The sequence below is a fragment of the Anabrus simplex genome, chromosome 4, assembly GCF_040414725.1.
Source record: "Anabrus simplex isolate iqAnaSimp1 chromosome 4, ASM4041472v1, whole genome shotgun sequence".
Classification (NCBI taxonomy): Eukaryota; Metazoa; Arthropoda; class Insecta; order Orthoptera; family Tettigoniidae; genus Anabrus; species Anabrus simplex.
This window is the reverse complement of record NC_090268.1, coordinates 348,840,277-348,857,074: the sequence shown is the minus strand read 5'-3', so window position 1 is coordinate 348,857,074 and position 16,798 is coordinate 348,840,277. Positions and strand designations below refer to the sequence as shown.

Sequence of the window (16,798 nt, the reverse complement as noted above, 5' to 3'; positions counted from 1 at the left end):
GTCTTGCAGCTCATTTGAAACGAATCAGCATCCTGAGATCGAAAAAATGCACACTTTGCCATGACCCTGGAAGCAAAATGGATAAGGAACACCTGCCACATTGCAACAAACTTGATGCGACATCCAGAACTTCAGGAAATCTCACTCAGCTATACTCGAACGCAAGAAAGTAAAGTACAGGTAAATCCCGTTATATGCGGATTCGTTATCTGCAACTTTGCATATCGTTCTACGTTGCGATTTTATTTGCCGTAAATAAATATCACACGGGAACACGTTCACTTCCTTGTGTAAATTACTTTATTTACACTGTATGTCACAACACAATTATACACAGTAGCAAATGACACTATATACAACACTCAATAGCGGAGTACCCTGAAGTCGATTCTGACAAGTACAGATATCAACAACACTGACGCGCGCACTATAACATACTCTCTCTTGAATTCACCACCTCACTCACTTGAGTCCAATACTCAGACTCCACTTCGGAGCGCAACAGTCACTCCCAGTCCATCACTTGCCTGAGTCCCAAGAACCAAGAACTGAGAACTGGGAACTAAGAACTCACTTCACTGACTGACAGCTCGATATTTATACTACTCGATCAACCATCTAGAATGATCGACTTCTGGAAGAGCTCTTACAACACTCTAATGGAACACACTCGAAACATCGATCGACCCGCTAGTCGAATGGGTACTCGAACTTTCCTTTAATATTTACAAACACCTATGAAAATATCTACAACATTCGTAATGTCTCTACATGTATCTTGGATAATAAAACCTTACAGTAAGTTTACAGAACCTTTCACATCCCTTTCAGACCTGAAAGAAAACTGGAGGCGTGAATTTTTGTTTGTATGTCAAAAACTGACTAAAATGCTCCTCAATACACATATTGATAGTTTATTTTACAAAATAAAAACTAACATCCGAAAAAAAGGACCCACACAATTGTGCGTATCAAAATTCAAAACCTCGTATCACATACGATGATGTATCTTCAAAATTTACGTTCACTAACCAATGTACACACTTCATTGAATATATTCCGGTATTCAGTAAAGCTTCTAGATTAATATAAACGCAATAAATAAATACTTACTTTTGGCACTACTGCTTCTCGCCATCTCGCCGATCAACTGTGCTTTTTAAACTCTTCTTCCTTCGCCCTGGCGGTCAAGCGCATACTAAAAACAATTGAAATAGACGCCACGTGTCCCGCACAATCACTGCAGTCCGGTCTAGCGCCGAAAAAACATCAAATACGGTCAGGGATAAACAAAATACGAACCCGCACAATTGTGCGTACTCGGTCTGAAAGGGTTAAATACCAAATTATAATACAATAAGTCTAACATACGAACATTATGGAATTTTCTACCGCTTTCGATTCTGTAGATTTTGAGGTTATACCCAATACGTATTTGAGGTTATACAATTCTACATTACATATTTACAGGGAAATCATATATTAATCATATTTAACATTTAATAAAAGGTAATTTAGCTTTAAATAAACTATAACTAAAATATATTAAACATAATAAATGAAGGTTTTACACCAGTTACAGCGTCGTACGTACGACAGTTATCCCCCCTAAAACCTTCAACATCTATTCTGTACATTTCCTTACTCTAGATCTTAAATTATATTTAGGTGTCCTTATGTCTTTGTTTTCGTCTCACTTATCCTCCAAGGTAGGTATCGGTGTGTGCTGATCCTCCATGAAGTCTGCCTTCTTCTGGGGCCCCGTAGAGAGCGTCGACTCCTCGGTCTCTCTGACTTCTTGTAGGGGTTGAGGTAACGCCTTCAATTCCGATGCATGCACCTTCGTCGGCGGTGTAGTCTTTAGGAGATACACACCATTTCCCAACTTTGTATCCACTTCGAAAGGTCCGAGCCACTTGGGAGCCATCCCAGCGTGGAAATTCTGAAGTTTGTTGCTAGGGGGATGGTTTCTACGAAGAACTAGTGTTCCAGGTCTGAACTCCCTTTCCTCTGGCGCATCGTTGTTCTCAGCTTCTCTCCTTGGATGCTTTTCGGCCTGGCAGTGCACCTGTTGAATCTGCCGCTGGTTCCGTGTATGCCAGGTATCAGGATCCTCTGGTCCCTCTCTTTGTCCATGGACAAAATCCAGTCACCAGTTCTCTTTATTGGACGTGGAATTTCAGGGAAAAAGAAGCAGATGGAGAACACAGAAGAATGGGTTACCGCAAGGCAGTGTGCTCGCACCACTGTTATTCAACATCTATACTAATGATCAGCCTCTACCTGAAGGTACCCAGAGTTTTATGTATGCTGATGATTGTGCAGTCACTGCTCAGGCCAACTGTTTTGAAAAGGTAGAACAGACTTTATTCAAAGCTCTGAAAGAATTTACCAACTACTACAATGAAAACGATTTGAAGCCAAATCCTGCCAAAACTCATAGCTGTGTATTTCATCTCAATAACAAAAAAGCAGCTAAAACCTTACAAATCACCTGGGAAGGAATCCCTGTTCAACACTGTTCGACTCCAAAATATCTGGGAGTGATTCTGGACCGTACGCTTACGTATAAGAAACATTGCCTAAACGTGAAACAAAAAGTGTCTGCCAGAAACAACATAGTGCGGAAACTTCGAGGCACCACCTGGGGAGCTCACCCTTGCACTGTGAGAACAAGCGCGCTAGCACTGTGCTACTCCACTGCTGAGTATGCTTGCTCCGTGTGGCATAAGTCCAGCCATGCCAAAAACATAGATGTAGCACTAAATGACACCTGCCGTATTATCACAGGTTATTTAAGACCTACTCCCATAGATAAACTCCACTGTCTCGCTGGTATAGCACCACCTGAAATCCGACGTGAGATTGCTGCTAGGCATGAGAAAAGCAAGGCTATGACTATGGAAGCCCATCCTTTGTATGCCTGTCAACCAGCACATCCTAGGTTGAAATCAAGAAAGAGCTTCTTGACAACCACTGAAGCTCTTAAAGGAACTCCACAACAAGCAAGAATCTCAATGTGGCGGGAAAAATGTCAACATTTGAGAGAATGGATGGTTCCAAAGGAAGAACTTCCTCCTGGACATTCTGAAAAGTGGACAACATGGAAGGCTCTCAATCGATTACGCTCCAGTACCACGAGATGCAAGACCAACCTACAGAAATGGGGCCTTCCTGTGGAGACAGTTCACTGCAAGTGTGGTACTAAGCAGACTAACGAACATCTTCTACTGTGTCCATCTTCTCCAGCCACTTGTACCATTAAAGATCTAATGAGAGCAACTCCAAATGCCCTTGTCGTGGCCAATTTTTGGTCAACCAATGTTTAAAAATTTTGGTTTAATTTTTGTCTCTCTTACTTTGTACTTCTGACACGATAAATAAATAAATAAATTGGACGTCCAAGGAAAAGTTCTGCAGGTGAGAAACCCGTGATGCGGTTAACCCATTGTCTGATGGCCAGAAGGGACTCGTTGAGGTGTTAGTCCCATTTGGTATGTTCTCTGTCGACCAAGTGGGACCAACACCTCAACGACAACACACAATTATACACAGTAGCAAATGACACTATATACAACACTCAATAGCGGAGTACCCTGAAGTCGATTCTGACAAGTACAGATATCAACAACACTGACGCGCGCACTATAACATACTCTCTCTTGAGTTCACCGCCTCATTCACTTGAGTCCAGTACTCAAGACTCCACCTTGGAGCCCAACAGTCACTCCCAGTCCATCACTTGCCTGAGTCCCAAGAACCAAGATCTGAGAACTGGGAACTAAGAACTCGCTTCACTGACTGACAGCTCGATATTTATACCACTCGATCAACCATCTAGAATGATCGACTTCTGGAAGAGCTCTTACAACACTATAATGGAACACACTCGAAACATCGATCGACCAGCTAGTCGAATGGGTACTCGAACTTTCCTTCAATATTTACAAACACCTATGGAAATATCTACAACATTCGTAATGTCTCCACAAGTATCTGGATAACAAAACCTTACAGTAAGTTTCCAGAACCTTTCGTATATACCAAATTATAGTACAATAAGTCTAACATACGAACATTATGGAATTTTCTACTGCTTTCGACTCTATTAGATTTTAAGGTTATACAATTCTCTACTACGTATTTACAGGGAAATCATATATTAATCATATTTAACATTTAATAAAAGATAATTTAGCCTTAAATAAACTATAATTAAAATATATTAAACATAATAATTGAAGGTTTTACACCTGTTACAGCGTTGTATGTACGACACGCATATACGCGATTTTGGTTTTAAGTCTAGTGCTTCCATTTGTTAACAGTACGTGGAAGCTGTAATGCCTTAAGGCGAGTACAGGCATGGGTGCCGATTTCTGTAATGTACATTTCGCACCATCGTTAAATGCGCATCTGTCGTGTGTGCATTGTCAGTTCCGGTCTGTAGAGGTATGAAGTTACACTTGCCAGGTTTCATATTTAAAATGCCGGGTGAAAGGAAAATGTGCTTGTCAAAGGAAGCATGTACGAAAGTCGTATTCGTTAGAAACAAAGATCTTTTGGATCGCTATGAGGAAGGTGAGCATATTGTTGACATTCAGCATGCTTTGGGACTTAATCCACTGTGAGAACTATTCGTTACAATGCAAAATCAATTCGAAAAACTGCTCAATCTTCTACTAACTTAAGTGTGACGAGAATGACCAATTCTCACTCGGAAGCGGTGGAAAAAGTGCTAAGCCATTGGATTGAGCATTACAACCAACAACACGTGTCTCTCTGGACCTGTTACACAAGCTAAAGCCAAGAGCTTGTATGCAGAGTTAACGAAAGAAGAGGACGATCCAGCACCTTTCTCGTCAAGCTCAGGTTGGTTTGATCGCTTCAAGCATCGTGTTGGCTTTCACAATATTAAAATGGCAGAAGAGGCTGCTGCGGCAGATGAAGTTGAAGCAGAGGAATTTAAAAAGAGGTTTAAAGAAATTGTGGCAGGAAAAGGGTATAATGCAGAGCAGGTTTTCAACCTTGATGAAACAGGCTTATTTTGGAAATGCATGTCAAGCTGCACATTCATTTCTATTGGAGAAAAAACAGCACCAGGATTTAAGGCTGCCAGGACCGATGCACCCTTCTTTCTGGAGGAAATGCTGCAGGAGATTGCAAATTAAAACCCCTTATTATCCACCACTCTCAAAATCCTATGGCATTAAAAGGTTGTGACAAGGGCAGGTTGGGAGTGCATTAGAGATGGAATAAAAAAAGGTTGGATAACTTCTGCTATTTTCAGTGACTATTTTGTTAATGAACTTAATACAGGATTCAAGCCCTACTGTGAGAAAGAAAAAAAAAAATCCTTTCATAATTTTTCTTTTCCTCGATAATGTTCCCAGCCACTCACTTTCCATTATTGATTCAAATAAAAACATTGAATTCCTATTTCTGCCACTGAACACTACATATATCCTACAAACTATAGACTAGGGAGTTATTTTTACATTCAAGGCAACTGCAAAATGACCTCGATAATGTTGTGAGATGGACAGTAGGCAATGGTATGATGATAAACGGGGTTAAAAGTCAGGTTGTGAGTTTCACAAGTAGGAAAAGTCCTCTGAGTTTTAATTACTGTGTCGGTGGGGTGAAGGTTCCTTTTGGGGATCATTGTAAGTATCTGGGTGTTAACATAAAGAAAGATCTTCATTGGGGTAATCACATAAATGGGATTGTAAATAAGGGATATAGATCTCTGCACATGGTTATGAGGGAGTTTAGGGGTTGTAGTAAGGATGTAAAGGAGAGGGCTTATAAGTCTCTGGTAATACCCCAACTAGAGTATGGTTCCAGTGTATGGGCCCCTTACCAGGATTACCTGATTAGGAACTGGAAAAAATCCAAAGAAAAGCAGCTCGATTTGTTCTGGGTGATTTCCGACACAAGAGTAGCGTTACAAAAATGTTGCAAAGTTTGGGCTGGGAAGAACTGAGAGAAAGGAGACGAGCTGCTCGATTGAGTGGCATGTTCCAAGTTGTCAGCGGAGAAATGGCATGGAATGACATTAGTAGACGAATAAGTTTGAGTGGCATCTTTAAAAGTAGGAAAGATCACAATATGAAGATAAATTTGGAATACAAGAGGACAAATTGGGGAAATAATTGTTTGTAGGAAGGGGAGTTAGGGATTGGAATAACTTACGAAGGAAGATGTTCAATAAATTTCCAATGTCATTGAAGTCATTTAAGAAAAGGCTAGGAAAACAGTTAGGGAATCTGCCACCTGAGCGACTGCCCTGAATGCAGATTAGTATTGATTGATTGATTGATTGATTGATTGATGTTATTTTCATAAAACTTCTTCCAATCTCATAGAAGAATGTGATTCGAATGACAAACTTATTATCAAGATATTCTGGCGACAGTTTAATATTAAGATGGTGATTGATATTATTAGAGATGCATGGACTGACATTACTCTGAAGTGTATGAATGGTGTGTGGAGGAAACTGTGCCCAATGCTGTGTCAGTCCTACATGAAATGAGCAGTGACATCACAGGTGCAACGAGAGAAATTGTGAACATGGCACGACCGATTGGATTCACTGATGTCGATGTAGAGAATGTGTGTGACCTAAACTCTCATTCCAAAGATCTGAGCAACGAAGATTCGATCTTTTGAGTGAGAATAGTAATAAAGAACAAACATAAGCCAAGGAAGTTCAGCCTCTTAGAAAACTGACGACGAAGAAAATAACCGAGGCCTTCAGAATGATCGACACTGTAATGGCAATTTTCGAAGTACATGATCCTGAAGAAGTATGAGGGAAGTTGAACATTGTCTTAAATGTTACAGGAGCTGTATAATCAACTGGCAAAGAAGGCTATGCAGTCTACAATTGAACATTTCTTTGCAAAACAATGTGGCACTTCATATAAATGTCAAACGTCTAGTGAGGACACTTCAGCTACAAAGTTTTTGCACGAAAGGAAATCCACGATGGAAACCGAACAGACTATAGCATTATCAGATTCTCATGATGTAGATTATCCAGAGCCTATTTAGGGTATGTGGATGGACTTAATGAAATGATTTTAGTTTATTGTTGTTTGTTCAGTGTTAAATTTTTAAGTGTATACATTTTGCATTAAAATGCATTTCAGAAAGTTGATGGTTATTTTTTGTAAAAAATACTAAGACCTTCTGCTATTTCAAACTTATTATGCTGCTAAACAGAAATCTAACCCTATGTTTTACATATAAAAGGACTCCTAAAGTATGCAAATTCGGTATGCGCGTAATACCGCTGAACGTAACTGTCACATATAATGAGATCTACCTGTAGCTAACCTGTCTGAATTATTCACCCATTCAAGACATTTCAGCTCCTTTATACAGTATGTACCATCATTTGTTGATGTGTAGAATTAATGATTTTTTTTGGTTTTTTTTGTTTTCTAGGACACTTCAGAACAGAATTATTCGGGAAGATGCTAACCATAACATGTATGTTCATGGTGTGACAGAAGTTGAAGTGAAGACCACTGAGGAAGCTTTTGAGGCATTTTATAGAGGACAGAAAAAGAAAAAAATGGCCAACACTGTTCTCAATGCAGAATCAAGTCGAAGTCACTCTGTATTCACTATCAGATTGGTTCAGGTTTGTATTGAAACTTGGGAAAATATATTTTATGTTTGGACTTCCATATGTAGATGTATCCACAAAGACACACACAAAATGCTGTCAACTTCCATACATGGATTTATTCACAATTTTTACAAATTAAATACACATAACCTTAATCACTGCTGTCGCAAACAAAACACTTCACTCTGAAAACATCAACAAACCACCATTTTAACAACTGCCTATCGGTAAGCTGCCACATGGAGATTACAACCTTGAAACAATTGACTGCTGACTGTTAACAAACATGTCGGTCACAAGTACAAGTCCTATGTTATGTTTATTAAATTCCACCTATTCAATACATAAAGAGTAATTTTAATTAAGAATTAAAACTTAAGTAAACCGAACTCGATAGCTGCAGTCGCTTAAGTGCGGCCAGTATCCAGTAATCGGGAGATAGTGGGTTCGAGCCCCACTGTCGGCAGCCCTGAAGATGGTTTTCCGTGGTTTCCCATTTTCACACCAGGCAAATGCCGGGGCTGTACCTTAATTAAGGCCATGGCCGCTTCCTTCCAATTCCTAGGCCTTTCCTATCCCATCGTCGCCATAAGACATATGTGTCGGTGCGATGTAAAACAAATAGCAAAAAAAAAAAACTTAAGTAAATTATAGGGACATGTTTCGTCCCTCCTTTAAGGGCATCTTAAGCCTTAATCTCAAACCTGAAAGATAATAAATAAGGATCGTGATTGCCCTTATATGTAATTTTTAAGAAAAATTACAAATTTTAAATGTGAGGACAAGGTTGTAGGTACATGCATCATAAAATGAGCGAGCCTTTATAAAGCCTTACAAACAGTCCTAATTAATTTGATATACAATAGAAGTCCGCTATAGCGAGTACGGCATATAACGAGAACCCCGTTATAACGCTAACTTTTGTCTGTTCCTTCAAAATTCCTATATTAAACTGTATATTATCTTTCGGTTACAGCGAGAACTTGATCACTGACGCATCCGTTACTATGAGCGATTATGCGCCCTCGATTTTTTCTGTTGCCGATATTTATGCACCCAGTCATTATACTGCATGCGATCGATTATCTTCGGTACCATATCGTTTTCTCGCTATGCCCACCAGCGAGCTCTCTTGTCGACATTCTAAGGCAATGTCGGAGTCGATTAGTAATACCCATCGAGTTCTCTTCCGCGTGGAAAATGAAAGAGAGAACATGTCTTCATAATAAATGCGTAAATAAGGTGTCAGATAGCCGTTTTTAACTCGTTAAAGATAAACACTGTTAAACGATTGCTTAATTTTAATGCTAAATACTGCAATAGATAGATAGACCTACACTTCACGATTATGGCAGAGTGCGTCATTGATTGCGAGGTTCGTTTATATTTTCTCGCGTCCGTTAAGTTACGGAAAGGCTATTATCATGTAAATTTATCACGAGAAGGTTATAATTTCTCTACTTCCACTTGAAGTATGTTTTCATCATACATATAGGACAAATAAGTTAGGATATGTGACGCTATTTGAATAACAAAACTGAAACGTTTGCCACATAATGTGATCGATCATCTTCGGTACAGTATAGTTTTCGCGCTATGTGCATTTGCGAGCTCTCTCGTCAACATTCGAAAGCGATCTTGGAGTCGATTAGTAATACCTGTCGACTGCTGTTCTCAATAGAAAATTCGAAATGAAAGAGGATAAGACGTTTTCGTAATAAATGCGTAAATAACATGGCCGATAGCAGTTGTTAACTCGTTAAAAATAAAGGCTGAGTAAACGATCTCTTCATTTTAATGGTATACCGTATACTGAAATTAAGTAAGAAAGTGGTACACCTCAAGATATGGCAGTGTACTATCACTGATTTCAGAGGATAGTTTATATTTTCTCACGTCTAGTTAAATTTCGGAAAGCTATTTCCATGTCAATTTTTAGCGAGGAGGTTATCGTTTCTCTACATGCGTTTGAAATAGGTTTCCATGATGCATATACGGTTAGGTTAGGTGATGCTGTTCGAAAAAAAAAAAACCTGAAATGTTTGCCACAGAAGCCTCTGGAGTGATACCGCATTTCTTCGAATCCAAGACGACGTTTTTTCCTCAGAATCTTGTGTGAAAAATCAAGGGTCGTTTTGCATTCGCGGCCTGATAGTAATGAACACCACTGCCAACTACAGCAGTAACAAAACCACGCTGTTTCCTTTCACTCCCGCGCGTTGACAATAAACAACCGCCTCTTTATCATAGGCCTACATCACTAGCCACGGCGACCGGTCGTACTGTGCCTATGTGTAACGTCACTGGATCTGGGAAAATAGTGAAGAGAGAATGACATTCTATTATCCTCTACAAAAACGTTTCTCAAATCTGCAGTACAGCATCAAAACATGCGAGCCTTCGAATTCTTAGAAAGGCCACGGTTATCAGTAGCAGAGTTCTAACACGTCTGCTGTACCTGACGCTTAGTAAAATTAAGTTTTATAGACAGTAGGAATATTTTTGTGATGCATCGTCGTATTGTAAAGATACGTGGAACAGGCATTGCCGGAAAATTTTCAACGGGTTCTCGTCGATGTTATAATACCAATTTTAAGTTAATGGCTATTAAACACTCGGAAATGTATAATAATTGTGCACCCGCAAGAAAATACGGCATAGGCCTAACTAAAGCCCATAGCTTAAAAATGCGTACTGCACCAAAAATGCATTCAGTGGCCCGCAACAATGACGCTTTAAAGAAGTTGAAGATGAAATTGTGAGGTATGTGCACAAAATCGCATGGGCGGAATTGCCATACCGCGGTGCAATAAACTCGTTCGTTGACTTTCAAAGTCCGCGATTAAGACCTAAACATCGCTAGCCGCTGAAGTTGGCCGAATCTGGCAAGCAAGACGTGCGTGTAGCGGCAGCCAGTTATATCTGACGCTGAGTGGAAGTACCAGTAACAGTTTTATAGTAAGTAAGAATATTTTTCTGGTGGATCATCGTATTTTAGAGACGCCTGGAATGTGTATTGCTGGCAAATTTTCGAGTTCCCTTCGATATTATGATGCCAATTTTAATTTAATGGTTATTAAACCCGCTGAAACAAAGCATAATTGTACAGCCGCAAAAAATACAGCATAATTAAAGCCAATGTTCGGCGTCAACAGTCTAAAAATGCGTACTGTATAAGAAAAGAAATTCATATGATTTTACAAATCACTGTTTAAGCCTAATTAATATTTTTTAAAGGAAAAAGTGGGAGTCATCTTGGATTCGGAGAAATACGGTAATATATATTTTTCAGAATGAAATTAAACACACACTTTCACGTACTATCGGATTTCGAAAAACAACAAACAAGTAAGCCGCAGTGTGGATATTATCCGCGAAAACTCAAATTTTGAACAAACTGATTGCCATTTCATACTGCATTTAATGTGTATGGGTTTTCCCCAACTTTTACAAAAAATTGGATATAACGACAATCCGCTATAGCGAGTAAATTTTTCGCCATTATGAATTCTCGCTATAACGCACTTCTACTGTACTTTTATGAATGTCCTTCTCTAAGAACGTGGTAACAAGTTGCATATTAGTAGTTTTATAAGAACACATTTATTGCTGCAGATTGAGGGCGTAAGAAATAAGCTTTGAGCTCAAACAGCTTAATCATTAGAATAATAACGAAAAAAAAGTGTTATTGATTACTCCAAGTGGAGTTTAGTGGAGTTTAAATAAATTTTAAAGTTGCTAGTTTGTTGTTAATGTGTTGCGATGAGATCAGTCTGCTGCCTTCTTAAATTATGTTGTAAGGGCGAGGAAAAATGCTTGATAGTAAGTAGCCGTAATAATAAAGTTCTATAAGAACACAATTAATTCTGTGTTGAATTGAACTGATTCACTAAATAAAGTTTGAATGTTGGTGTGCTTTCCAAAAGCTGTTGAGCTTACCGGTTGGTTTCCCTACTTATTAGTTCCACTAATTCAGGAGTGATAAACAATTGAAAATATTCTAGCGGACTATTTACGTCTTCAATTTGTACATTTAGTCCAGGTTGTGCTGTAAATGTAAATTTCGGCCATTCAGATCCTATCTTTGTCCATACACCGAGCTGAATATCACCGCTAGGTCTACCGTCACGTTCACTTGAGTCGCTTTCACCATTGCACTCGCTATCTCCTGACATTTCAACATTAGTCTCACTATTAAATGACACATCACTCTCCGAATTGTCAAAGTGGAATAAATCAAACAGTTCTTCTTGCAGATATTTCTGAACTCCGCTTGCACCTGCCATAATGCACTATCTACCAATCTCAGCCAGCTGGGCGCGGAAACAAGTTTTTTGCCCTGTCACATGGTTGTAGGAGAGTGCTTTTGTAGGCAAAGCTCATAGCTAACATACACTCACAAAGGAAAGCGATCTCGGATCCTACGACAGAATAAGTCGTCAACAAATATCACAAGGTTACGTATTACATTGAACCTTCTTATAATTAATTTGTTCGTTAAAATGGTTTTACACCATTAAAATATTACCACTAGTTAACACATAATTAAAAAGAATTAAGAAATTAAAATATAGCTGTGATGGACTATATATTCATCACATTTTACTGATGTCGAAGTCGTAGACATGTTCTAAACATCTGTAAGATTTGGCTAAAAATCTTGTTAATTCCCAATTTTTACTAAAACTACTTAGTGCTAAGTTATTTTTCTGAGTTTAAATGTCCTATTTGAAATCATCATAGCTGTATGGCTTCCTAAGTGGCCATGACAAAATATTCTGTCATAACATTGTAAATGTCTTTCGGCGATGGTTATGATGACATTCTGTCGTCGGATCTGAGATCGCTTTCCTTTGTGAGTGTATCTTAGTTTTGAGCTTTGCCTACAAAAGCGTTCTACTAAAACCATGTGACCGGGCAAAAATTATTTCATTCCGCGCCCAGCTGGCAGTCGGCCAGTACCGGCCGCCAGGCGGCTGAGATTGGTAGATAGTGCATTATGGCAGGTTCAAGTGGAGTTCAGAAATATCTGCAAGAAAAAGAACTGTTTGATTTATTTCACTTTGACAATTCGGAGAGTGATGCGTCATCTAATAGTGAGACTAATGTTGAAATGTCAGGAGATAGTGAGTGCAGTGGTGAAAGCGACTCAAGTGAACGTGATGGTAGAACTAGCGGTGATATTCAGCTCGGTGTATGGACAAAGATAGGATCTGAACGGCCGAAATTTACATTTACGGCGCAACCTGGACTAAATGTACAAATTGAAGACGTAAATAGTCCGCTAGAATATTTTCAATTGTTTATCACTCCTGAATTAGTGGAACTAATAAGAAGGGAAACCAACCGGTAAGCTCAACAGCTTTTAGAAAGCACACCAACCTTCAAACTTTAATTGAGAGTGAATCAGTGGACTGACACGAATAAAGATGAAATTATGACTTTACTTGCATTCTTTCTCTTGCAAGGCATTCATCAGCTATCTGACAACAAGAACTACTTTTCTCGTACAGATATTAGAAACCCCAATATTTTTGGAGCTGTTCTCTGGAAGAAGATTTCGTCTCCTCAAATTCTTACACTTTGTCGATAACGAAGCATACGATGAAGCCACATGTGATCCAAAGAGACTCTACAAATTGAAACCTATTCTGGACCAGTGGAATAGCAGTTTCCGAAGTGTGTACACACCCAAAAGCGATGTGTCTGTAGATGAGTCTCTTATGTTATTGTAGGTTTCCCCTTGCTTTCCTCACTGAGTCAGATTGTCTTTCCTTGCCCTTGGCACTGTCATAATTTTAATAGCTTGAAATTGGGACTTTGGTTTTTTTTAAAATTTTTTTTAACCTGATGAAAAAACCTAACCAAGTATCTCACCGTAAGTTAAACCAAACCAAACCCCATGGCACTACAGCCTTTGAAGGGCCTTGGCCTACCAAGCAACCACGGCTCAGCCCCAACGCCTGCAGATTACGAGGTATCGTGTGGTCAGCACGGCGAATCTTCTTGGCTTTCTAGACCGGGGCCGCTATCTCACTGTGAGATAGCTCCTCCATTCTAATCACGTGGGCTGAGTAGACCTCGGCCCAGCCCTCAGGTCCAGGTAAAAATCCCTGACCTGGCCGGGAATCAAACCCGGGACCTCCGGGTGAGAGGCAGGCACGCTACCCCTAAACCATGGGGCCGGCCTCACCATAAGTTACTGTTGCTTTTATCAGCAAGCCGGATGCCTTGCCCTTCGTACTATGATCATTTTTGACAGCTTGATACATATTCTGTACTTTTGGATCTGATAAAAATACTATACTGTATAAGTGTATCTCGCTGTGTGTTACTTCCCAGTACCTTATGGAAAATCTGCCACTGTGTTAGTAGCCACTCAGAAGAAATATACTACTTGAAAGGTTAATTTTGTGTTAACTAGTGGTAATATTTTAGTGGTATAAAACAATTTTAACAAACCAATTAATTATAATTATAAAAAGATTCAATGTAAAGACTTAATCTTGAGATATTTGTTCAAATGAGGTTGAAGATGCTCTATGTAATGAGCGAAACATGTCCCTGTTAGTGTTATATCGTAACAAACAATAAATATTTTTATGTATAGAATTAGGTGGTAAATAAAAACAAGAATTGTAACATTTACATAGTATTAAGTTCAGTACGAGTAAAAACATGAAAATAGTTTTATGCAATCTCTATAAGAGGCCGCAGTTGTACATTGTAGCCAATATAAATACAGCTACTTACCTTTAAGCACTCTTCCTCGCTCCTACAACGTACTTTAAGAAGACTGTGTACTTATCTCTTCACACAAGATTAACAACAAACTAGCAACTTAAAAATTTTTTTAAACCTCACTTAGAGTGGTCAAAAATACTTTTCTTCGTCATTATTCTAAAGATTAAACTGTTTAAGCTCTAAATTTATTTCTTACATCCTCAACCTTTACAGAGCACCTTTTAACAAAGTTCACTTCAACACAGAAATAACTGTGTTCTTATAGAACTTTATAATTACGGCAACTTAATGTCAAGCAATTTTCCTCGCCTCTACAATGTAATTTAAGAAGGCGACTTATCTCATCACAAAAGATTAACAACAAACTAGCAACTTTAAAATTTATTTAAACTCCACTTGGAGTAATCAATAACACTTTTTTTCGTTATTATTCTAAGGATTAAGCTGTTTAAGCTCAAGCTTATTTCTTACGCCCTCAGCCAATACAGGCCACCTTTTAACAAGGTTCAATTCAATGCAGCAATAATTGTTCTTATAGAACTACTAATATGCAACTTGTTACCACATTCTTATACAAGGACATTCATAAATGTATATAAATTAGAACTGTTTGTAAGGCTTTATAAAGTTCTTATTATAAGAATATTTTAACTACTGTCATCCCACTCGCTCATTTTTTGACGCATGTACCTACATCATCATCCTCACATTTATAATTTGTAATTTTTCTTTAAAAAATTACAATTGAGAGCAATCAGGATCCTGATTTATTATCTTTCAGGTTTGAGATTGAGGCTGAAGATGCTCTTAAAGTAGGGGCGAAATGTCCCTATAATTTACTTAATTAGTTTTAATTCTGAATTTAAATTATTCTATGTATTAAAATAGGAGGAATTTAGTAAACATAAATATATCTTTGACTTTAATGTACAATTCAATACGGACCGAAATATGAGAATTATAACGTGTAATGTAAAGTACAACTCCTGTTAAACCATAACTCCAACTAAACAATAACTCGTCTCTGCCATCAAGACCACCACCTTATATAGAGTGCCTGGCCAGGCTTCTAGAAAGATATGTTACAAAATACCTTCTTGTAAATTCTAAGTGTGCTTAATACATAGATATAATGTTCAGAATATTCTACCATCATCTTGTGCCAAAGATACGTCATTCTGGATGTTACAGTGTGTTTCACAATACTGTAGCGGATTACTCATCATGTATACAGGTAATAATAAATTATGTACAGGTTCTTACATTAACGACCAAGCTCGATAGCTGCAGTCGCTTATGTGCGGCCATTATCAAGTATTCATGAGATAGTAGGTTCGAACCCCACTGTCGGCAGCCTTGAAGATGGTTTTCCGTGGTTTCCCATTTTCACACCAGGCAAATTCTGGGGCTGTACCTTAATCAAGGCCACGGCCGCTTCCTTCCCACTCCTAGCCCCTCCCTGTCCCATCGTCGCCATGAGACCTATCTGTGTCGGTGCAACGTAAAGCAACTTGCTTACATTAACTGAACTCATAAGTCTATATACAGTACATGTATTGTGACATAACCTCACAAACAGTGCGATCATCCGACTGCGTGAATGATACTAATACTAAATAGGTGTGAACACTTCATAGCCATACATTACAAGTCATAATAATAATTCGAGCTCGATACTTGCATTATTTACCCATGGGTGAGAGAATATTGTTTTCAAGTTATATCCGTTTATCACACCTGCGTCAATGTGACGTATTATCTTGGATCAAGCAAGTGGCCGCATTGTTTGAGTCCTGTAGCTATCAGCTTGCATTCGGGAGATAGTGTGTTCGAAACCCACTGGTGGCAGAACTGAAGATAGTTTTCCGTCGTTTCCCAGTTTCTCACTTTAATTACGACGATAGTCGCTTCTTTCCTATTCCTAACCCTTTCCTATAGCCTACTATCGTCGCCGTAAGACCTATCTGTATCGGTGCGACAGAAAGTAAATTGTATGTATCATCTTTTTATCACATGTGGGAATTATAGTAGATTAAGTCGGTAGATTCCATATTGTATTGAAATATGTGAAACACGGTGAGGTGTTATACTACTTCCATTAATGATGAAGAAAGCATGGGAATTGGGAGAACACATTCCCTTAACCTTTGCATAAGGGTGCGTTTATGCTGCAGCTTCGCTGCCGGATCATGGATGCTCGCCCTAGCACTTCGCAACTGGCTATAGCCTGGCTGCTCGCCATGGAGCTTTTACCCTGCAGCAGCCCCGCGCGCACGCTGCTGGCAGCTCTCAGCTGTAGTCGAAAATTCAAAACAGAGGAACTGATAGTTAAGGCGGTTTTTACTTTGCATAATTTGATTATAGATATAGAGGGCATGAACACTTAGGCTACCGAGCTCGATAGCTGCAGTC

At 38.9% G+C, this 16,798-nt stretch overlaps 1 protein-coding gene across 2 annotated transcripts in view; it reads left to right on the top strand.

The window, feature by feature from the left end:
• pav (pavarotti) overlaps positions 1 to 16,798 on the top strand; it is a 277,353-nt gene that overhangs the window by 54,784 nt on the left and 205,771 nt on the right. For both annotated transcript variants that reach the window (XM_067145761.2, XM_067145760.2), the window contains exon 4: positions 7,456 to 7,654. In XM_067145761.2, coding sequence (XP_067001862.2) covers positions 7,456 to 7,654 — 199 coding nt within the window. The remainder of the gene's footprint in view (positions 1 to 7,455; positions 7,655 to 16,798) is intronic.